Source organism: Pseudorca crassidens, chromosome 3, assembly GCF_039906515.1.
Source record: "Pseudorca crassidens isolate mPseCra1 chromosome 3, mPseCra1.hap1, whole genome shotgun sequence".
Classification (NCBI taxonomy): Eukaryota; Metazoa; Chordata; class Mammalia; order Artiodactyla; family Delphinidae; genus Pseudorca; species Pseudorca crassidens.
Window position 1 is genome coordinate 107,924,207 of NC_090298.1, and position 9,829 is coordinate 107,934,035.

At 36.9% G+C, this 9,829-nt stretch overlaps 1 protein-coding gene across 1 annotated transcript in view; it reads left to right on the forward strand.

Annotated features, from left to right (window-relative positions):
- The window catches only part of CHSY3 (chondroitin sulfate synthase 3), a 277,070-nt gene extending 270,382 nt beyond the window's left edge, over positions 1–6,688 (forward strand). The window contains exon 3 of the mRNA XM_067731641.1: positions 4,269–6,688. Within this exon, the coding sequence (XP_067587742.1) occupies positions 4,269–5,831 (1,563 nt within the window). The 3' untranslated portion in view covers positions 5,832–6,688. The remainder of the gene's footprint in view (positions 1–4,268) is intronic.
- The last annotated feature ends 3,141 nt before the right edge of the window (positions 6,689–9,829 follow it).

A 9,829-nucleotide genomic window follows, 5' to 3' on the forward strand; every position in this document is an offset into this window, starting at 1 on the left:
AGCATGTTCCCTTTTCTTAGTAAAACAAAGCAGGCCTCAAGAAAGAATAGTTTCAGAGAGCCAGTACTTTTTAGAGGTGGTATAATTAGTATTCTATATGCCATTAGATTTTTTTTAATCTTGTTGCATACCAAAAAAAATCCATGGAAAAATTACATAAAGTAAAATATTGAAGCAAATTCAGGTAAAAAAAAATAATACATGGCTGATTCATTTTGTTGTGCAGTGGAGGCTAACACAACATTGTAAAGTAACCATACGCCAATAAAATTTTTAAAAAAATAATACAAAACTGGAGATATAACAACCCACTTATATGGATTTAATTTAACATCAAAGTTTCAAATAAAAATTGGCTTGTGTATTTAGAAAAAAAAATACTGGATGTAACTGAACTACTGTGTTTTGAATCAAGTCCAAAATCCGTCTCAAAATATCTAGGGTTATATTCTTCAAGGTCAGATGATGTTGATTTGAAAAATCTCTCTGAGTATACAATAAGAGCCGGGTGAAATACTGGAGATAAAGAATCTGCCATGGTATTGGTCTTACACCTTTTAGGTCATCTTCTCCATGAAAACTTCTCTGATACTCATATTCTCTCTCTCTCCTCACATATCTACACACATTTATATACATACATATCAGAAAAACCTGCCTAACTCCACATGCATGTATATGCATATTTTAAAAGGTCATTTATTAATTGTAGTATAACAAACATATCTTAAGTAACAGTTCAGTGAATGTTCACAAATTAAATGTATATGTGTAACCACAACCTAGGTCAACAAATAGAATATTACCAGCCCTCCAGAGCTCCCTGCCCACTTTCTTGATTTTTGCTCACTGTTCTTACAGCTAACAGCATACGTTAGCTTTACCTGAATTTCATATGAATAGAATTATACAAAATGTATAATTCTTTTGTGTATGGTTTCTTTCACTTGTTTGTGATTTGTGAGATTTGTTCATGTTGTTGTGAGTAGTAGTATTTCATTTATTTTAATTGACGTATTGTTTTCCATTATGTTTATTTATCTATTCTACTCTTGGTGTACATTAGGGTTGCTTTCAGTTTGGGGGGTATTATGAATAATGTTGCTGTGAAAATGTATGTATATATACATGTATGTATTTTTAGATATATGTATGTATGTATGTGTATTGGGCATGCAGCTAAGAGTAGAATTACTGAGTCACAGGGAACGTATATGGTCATTTTAGTCAATACAAGTTTCCACAGTGGTTGAACCAAGTTACATTCTCACCAGCTGTATATGAGAGTTCCAGATCTGCTATTTTCACAATGCATTATCAGTCATTAACCATTTTCGTAGATTAAAATCACATTGTGACTTTAAATTGCATTACCCTGATGATGAATGAACTAGAGAAGGTTTTTGTGTATGTTTATCAGGCTTTTACATATTCTCTTTTGTGAAGTGCCCATTCAAGATTCTTTTTCCATTTTTAAACTGGGTTTGTCCTTCCCTATTAATTTTTACAAGTTCATTATATATTCTGGGTACTAGTCCTTTTTGGTAAGATCTATTAAAACTATATTCTCCCACTCTGTAGTTGATCTTTTATAATCTCTTAATGGCGTTTATGAGAAATAGAGTTCTTAATTTTAATGTAGTCCAGTTTACCAATCTATTTTTATGATAAGTACCTTGTGTCCTATTTAAGAAAATTCACCTAACCAAAACACAAGCAGATATTTTCTAGTGTTAACTTCTAGGAAAAAAATTTAACCTTTCATTTTTATATCACCAGTGCATCTGGGATGGATTTTTTTATTGTGGGATGTAGGGGTCAGCTTTTACATTTTTCCATATGAATATATATTACTGAAAAGACCGCCTTTCCTCCACTCTCCACTATCATATTTGTCATAAGTCACAAATCATATGTCATGTGTAGGTTTCCTTATGGACTATTTTGGTCCTTTCTTCTATTTGTTTATCCTTGTACCAATATCATACTTCTAAATTTCTGTAACTTTTGATCTGTAGTGTATCTTTTTTTAAGATTATCTCGAATATCCTTGACTTCATTTCTACATAAATTTTAGAATCAACTTGTTAATATCAGCAGCAACATATTCTTTTTTAAAATGGTGGGGTTTGTATTGGAATTGCCTTGAACCTATATATCAATTTGGGGGTATCAAATTGGGGAGAATTGGATTCTCACAGTAAATCCTAAACAAAATATTTGCAAATATATTCCAGCGATATATAAAGAAGATGAATATCAAGATCATGTTGGGTTTATTCAAGGAATACAAAGGTTGTTTAATATTAGAAAATGAATCAGTGCAATTCACCATGTTAACAGAAAAAAAAAGCATCCCATAATCTTCTCAATGGATGCAGAAAAAAATATTTGATCAGCTTTAAAATTCACTCATGGTAAAAATCTTAGCAAACTAGAAATAGAAATGAACTTCCTTAATGTGTTAAGGAGCCATGTTGACATCTTCTTTCCTGATGTTGAGACTGAAACAAGAACGTATCTGCTCTACCACATTTTACTGGAGGTTCTGGCCAGCAACAAGGAATCTAACTAACGAACTCAGACTTTTTACTTAGTGGCTTCTGTAGAGTGAGAGTTCAACAAGACAAGTGGCAGCTGCCAGTCTGAAAAGTGGCAGAGTGTCACTTCTACTGTAGTTTTTTTTTTTTTATTTTGCGGTACGCGGGCCTCTCACTGTTGTGGCCTCTCCCGTTGCGGAGCACAGGCTCCGGACGCGCAGGCTCAGCGGCCATGGCTCACGGGCCCAGCTGCTCCGCGGCACATGGGATCTTCCCGGACCGGGGCACAAACCCGTGTCCCCTGTATCGGCAGACGGACTCTCAACCACTGCGCCACCAGGGAAGCCCCTACTGTAGTTTATTAAAGTCGTAACAAAAGAAAGGGACATAGCCCCCACCTCTAGATTGGAGGAGTGTCAGAGAATTTATCACCACAGATATGCCACACATTCGTACATGTTAGGAGCTGTTTATTTTTCACAATAAAACTTGAGCTCTAGGTTGGCTGAGTATAATATGAATCATTAATTTGCTTCCTTGGGGTCTTCCTGGGCTGTGCTCTATTGTTTTCATCATCGAATGTTGCTATAGAGAATGTTGTGGCAAGATTCATTCTTTTCTGACTTTACAGACAAATTGGGTTTTGTTTGTTTATTTTGCTTTTTTTTTTCGCTTGGCCTAATTACACATAGATATACACCTTCCTTTATTTTAAGGGAAATATGTCCCTCAGACATATCTTATGTATATATTTGTATTCCTTTACTATATATCCAGATGTATTATATACCCAAATTTTAACAAAACTTTATTTATTGTATGTATATAGATCCAAACTTTGATACAAACTTTTAAATATATATCAAATATATACATTTATATGTGTCTATGCATATAGACATATATGCCCATACTTTTAACCTATATTTTAAATTTCTGTTATTTTGCTACATTTTCTCAAATCCCTTCTTTCTATGTTTTTCACAAATCTCTTTTTATGCTTCTTATAATGTGAGTATCACTGATTTTATTTATCTTACTTAGCTCATTTATCTATTCCTTGAGTTCTTTTTGAGAGGGGAGGGAGGAGTGTATTGTCCTTAATTTTTTTATTTTGTCTATGGTTTTGGATATGTATTCTTAAGTTTGCAATATTCCTTTCCTCCTTTTAAAGAATGTATTTGCAGATATCTCATGCTGCTGCCGCTGCTGGCTCTCCTCCCCCTCCTTTTCCTTCACCGCCTCTCCTCCTCCATTGGTACTTATCTTGAATGGGTGTGATGGAGGTTTCTTTATTGACTGGCAGAGGAGACAGCTGGCAGTTTGAAGTGTGATCTCATTTTTGTTCCTGCCTGAGCTTTTTCTAGATTAGCAGAGAGATTTTCTGGCTTATAAGGATGTCAGGCATTTTGAGTATGATCCTTTAAATAGGCAGTGTAGATCAATATAGTTTCTGTTCCACATTACCTTACCAAGAACTTACTCTGTAAAGATGGTATATCAGGATGCTAAGTAAAATGTAGGTCTCCTCTAGGGCTGATATTACCATTCCAAGAAACAGGGCATTGGTTTACTCCTCAGAGTGAGCCCCTGTTTTGGAAAATCCATGCTCTACCCACCTGTCTCACCCTCACAATGATTCATTATGGGGTTATGGATGTAGTCGATTCTTGTTTTCTTTGATATTTTAAACTTATTCTAACATCTTGATTTCCTTCTCCTTTTCAGATGCAGCAGCTGTTCCATGAAAATTATGAACACAATCGGAAGGGTTATATCCAAGACCTTCACAACAGCAAAATCCATGCAGCCATAACACTTCACCCAAACAAAAGGCCTGCCTACCAATACAGGCTTCATAATTACATGCTTAGCCGCAAAATTTCTGAGCTTCGCTACCGCACCATCCAGCTCCACCGGGAGAGCGCTCTGATGAGCAAGCTCAGTAACAGCGAAGTGAGCAAAGAGGACCAGCAGCTGGGAGTGATGCCTTCTTTCAATCACTTCCAGCCTCGGGAGAGAGATGAAGTGATAGAATGGGAGTTCCTGACAGGGAAGCTCCTCTACTCAGCATCTGAGAACCAGCCTCCCCGACAGAGCATCAGCAGCATCCTGAGAACAGCGCTGGATGACACCGTCCTACAGGTGATGGAGATGATCAATGAGAATGCCAAGAGTAGAGGACGGCTCATTGACTTCAAGGAAATTCAGTATGGCTACCGCAGGGTTGATCCCCTGCATGGGGTGGAGTACATCTTGGATTTACTCCTCTTATACAAAAGACACAAGGGGAGGAAACTGACTGTGCCAGTAAGACGTCACGCCTATCTTCAGCAGTTGTTCAGCAAGCCTTTCTTCAGAGAAACTGAAGAGCTAGATGTCGACAGTCTTGTAGAGAGTATTAACAGTGACACTCAGTCATTCTCCTTTATATCTAATTCTTTAAAGATATTATCTTCTTTTCAAGGTGCCAAAGAAATGGGAGGGCCCAATGAAAAGAAAATACATGTTCTTGTCCCTCTCATTGGAAGGTATGACATTTTCTTGAGATTCATGGAGAACTTTGAAAACACTTGTCTTATCCCAAAGCAGAATGTAAAGCTGGTCATCATCCTTTTCAGTAGGGATTCTGGCCAAGATTCCAGCAAGCATATTGAGCTGATACAAGAATATCAAAACAAGTACCCTAAAGCAGAAATGACCCTGATCCCTATGAAGGGAGAGTTTTCCAGAGGTCTTGGTCTTGAAATGGGATCTTCCCAGTTTGACAATGATACTTTGCTGCTATTTTGTGATGTTGACTTGATCTTCAGAGGAGACTTTCTCCAACGATGTAGAGACAACACAATTCAGGGACAACAGGTGTACTATCCCATCATCTTTAGCCAGTATGACCCAAAGGTAACCAATGGGGGAAGTCCTCCCACTGATAATGACTTTGTCTTCTCAAAGAAGACTGGATTTTGGAGAGACTATGGATATGGAATTACCTGTATTTATAAAAGTGATCTTCTGGGTGCAGGTGGATTTGATACCTCAATACAAGGCTGGGGACTGGAAGATGTAGATCTCTACAATAAAGTTATTCAATCTGGCTTAAGGCCCTTCAGAAGTCAAGAAGTAGGAGTGGTGCATATTTTCCATCCAGTTCATTGTGACCCTAACTTGGACCCTAAGCAGTATAAGATGTGCTTAGGATCCAAGGCAAGTACTTTTGCCTCAACCGTGCAACTGGCTGAACTGTGGTTGGAAAAACATTTGGGTGTCAGGTACAATCGAACTCTCTCCTGACAGTCCAGGCAACACATATTGCCTTTTTAAAGGGGAGTTTACCTCATTGTTGGTTGTTGTTATTTTTATTTTATTATTGTTATTTTTATTATTATAATTATTATTGTTATAATTTTATTTTGTTGTCCTGGTCTTAAACTACTCTTGGTTGTCTTCCAAAGGGTGTTTGTTGACCTCAAACAAGAAGAGTCTGCGGTTCACTGATATTTCAGATTTCTACTGAAGTCAATAGGTATATTACTTTTATATATCTTTGAGATTGAGATTGAGTTAAATCGTGGCAATCAAATGACTTTTGAAGCTCATTCATCATGAGAGACAGCTTAGAAGAATGTTCTCTTGGGGCTTAAAGATGCAATATCGACTTTTCTTTCATTTGTCAAATTCAATGTGATACGAATATTTACTGGTGAAAGGTACCACAAAAGTGCTTTATGCTTCCTATGGGGAAGGGACTCTGTAACATAAACTTGAGTTTTGTAATTTATACAAGGACTTAAATATATAGACAGTAATTTTCTTCATCTTTAGAATTTTTAAAGGAAATGAACACTTATGATTGTATGTTTATTTTTTAAAAAAAAGTTTTAAAAATTGAGGAGTTTGTTCCACAAGCAACCGGTACTGGCTACCCTGGTCTTATGACAGTTATCTGCTCCTCACAACTGTCTGCTATAAATGCGAATGAATTTTATTTTCTCAAGGAAATATGATTTAATTAAATATTCATGTACATTTTAGAAGCTTTATGAAACAATGTCCTTCATTTGCTGGCAAGAAGATAAAATATGACAGAACCTGGTTATTTATAATAAAACACAGGTATAACAATATTCTTTTTCAAAAACACTGAAAAACTTGTGTTGTTTCCTTTTAGTCAGTCATATTTGATGTATTTCTTAATGGTCATACTCACCGAAACATGCTTGCTACACAGGCTGGAAAAGTTAATATGGAATTATGGGCATGATATTTATATCAGTATGCTTTAAGTCCTAGCCTTCATTAAGTGATTAAAATGAGCAGTTTTTAAGTCAGTAATTTACAATCCAGGGGAAGTATTCCTCTTCGATCTCATTAGCTTTGTGATCAAACTGAACCAAGAACAGGTCAGAAATGGCTTTTGATATGGATTGGTAGACGGCTCAAAGATACAAAAATAAATGCAGAAATTATAAATATAAAATTAATTTTACAAAAATAATACTGTAATTTATAAAACACCTAGGAAAATGTCATTTAATTTCATATATCATTCTTCCTCAAAACTGAATCAATGGTGCCCAGTTTGTAGAAAAATATAATCTCATTCAAGAAATGTAAGAAAAAATGAAAATCTGTACAAGAAGCTCTTAGGAAGGCATATTTTTAAAATTTCATTTTGTAAATAGGTAATATATTTGCATAGTTCCAAAATCAAAGAAAAATTTTAAATGTCTACAGCTATGAGTCTCACTCTCTATTCACTCAGATCTGCCCTCAGCTGCACATGACCAGCATTTTAGGTGTATATATGTTTGTGTGCATGCTTGGCATGCACAGAATGCTCAGAATTCCTGATGTCATAAAGACACGTATTTATTTTTTCACTCTTTATACACAAAATGCAGCACTTTGTACATACTGTTCTACACTTTGATTTTCTTTTTTCACACAAGAACACTAAAATTTGCATCAAAATTGATTTGAAAGCAATTGTAAATTGTTACCATTATTTGGAACTGATTGCCAAGAGGCCATATAGCCTTTGCCTTAGTAATGGGGTTTCTTACATGGTAACACTCTCTTTCAGTGAAGACATTTTAGGGGCTTCAGAAAAAATAACGTTGCTTAATATTGTGACATCTTAACAACGTAAGGTTCATTAGAAAGGAATTCATGGCACTTTCATATGTTAAAAATCTTGACAGGACCAACATTTCAGAGTTGATCTCTGCTCCAATGTTGTCTCTGGCCTTCACAAACCCCTTCTTATAGCTATTTTCCTACATTATGTTCTTAGCTCTTTTATTTTCCTTACAGTAAATATATTAATATTCGGTAAAGATAGTCCTTTGGGAAGATCTATTACTAGATAATAATTATTAATGATTTTATTAATGTAGAAAAGAAATCAGGGTCTGTTCTTTTCTTTAACTTAGATAACTGAAATAGCAGAGAGTTTTCCTGAGGAATAAATGCAAAGGCCTCGTTTAAAACCCCCCAAGGGTTAGAGAGTCATGAGGCACCTGCCCAGGGATGAAGTGGCATTCTCCGTTATACTGATGAAATTTTGCTGATGAAACAAGGGAATGCAGAGATCTCATTTGAACTTAATTACACACATGCACGCTATACTGAAATTAATACAAGTATACTTAAATTCTATTTTACAGTTTTGCATTAAGCTTTCCTATGATTTTTTTCAGGTACTGCAATATTTCTTGACTGAAAATTTATCGAAATGATACTAGTAAAATTAAGAGTGTTTTTCTGTCCATGTAGTATTGCTTAAGGTTGAAGGGCAATACAGTATGAACGCAGCCTGAAGCACAGTATGTGTACGTTTTTGGCTTCACCTTATTTGGACAGCTACAGATGTTCTATTTAAAGACCACCTCAACAGCAATTTCATTAACCTTCAACATCATCTTACTGATCATCTTCTGTTCACTCAACACAACACTGTATGTTTTACTTATATTATCCTTTTAAATGTAATCCTCTCAATAGCTCTCAGAATACTGATTCTCTTTTCTTCATTCAACAGATATGGAAACTGAGGCCATGAGTGATTAACTTGTCCTGAGTTCACACAGTTGGCTTGCTGTAGAGTTAAAATTTATGCTAATTGCTGTCTGAATTGAAAGCACCTGTCTTTCCACCCTAACCCATGGCTTCTCAGTTGTTGGGGGCATATAGGGGACAACGGGGGAGCAAAGGTCCAGCTGACCTCATGGCCATGTTTGATCGGCCATTCAGCTTGCTTTGCTCTTTGCTCGTTCTGGACAGAGATAAGTTTGCTGATCTTTTGCTCAGTTAGAGCCTTTTTAGGCTTTTAATCTCAGTCTTCCCCCACTTTGCCAGCTCCGTTGGAGTAGCACTCCCTTGGGGAAGGGTTTTTTTCTATCTAATTGTTCACAAGTCATTGGACCTCAGCTAGCAGGAAAAAATGCTCAGAATTCCTGATGTCAGCAGTAGCCCTTCTACATGGGCATTTTGCACTACTGAGTGCAAAAGCTGTCCACAATGAACACCACCACATAATTGCTTGACTATTTGTCACTTTACCCTAACAGACTTAGCATGACACAGCTGAGATATTTCTGAATCTAAGAGTTGAGCCCTTTGTGGGATGGGAACTACTGGAATGAAATAGCCCAGTATGTGGACTGATAGTCCAACCAAGAGAGTAAATGCTCACTGGAAAGGTAAGTTATAACATCCCTTTGTTTTTAGTATAAGAAAACTGAAGCCCATCTCTGGTCAGCAGCCCCATAACTGGGCCACTCTGGTTTTACATTCGGATTAGCCCTGGGCAATTCCTTCTTCCAGGAGGAGGGCCCGGAAGATGAGGCCCCTTTCTAACATTTGGATTGCCCAGATGAGAGGCGGTAGTGCTGTCAGGCCTGTTGAGCCCTCACCTAGGACTGCCTTGTCCTGGAGGGTGTAGCCTAAAGTAGACTTGTACCTAGAAAGAGACTTGGTGGCTCCCCTCTTTTCCTCCCTTCACCCAAAAGAAAATATGTTTAATCAGGTAAGATATATCAAGATGAGTCTCAAATAGCCAGTAAAGTATCAATATTTGTGGCTTCTTCTTGGCCACGATGATGAGATTTGCATGGGGGAATGAGGGCATCAACACACTTTACATTTTGTGGCCATCTACATTTCCTTCCCTACCTCCTGATGCTTTCTGAGTCATTACATCTGTGGTCCTGCAAGTCACAGGAACTTAGTGTGCCTTACCAAAGGGATACCTCTAAGAGGGGACTGCAAGTAATCCGGGAAATTGGCCA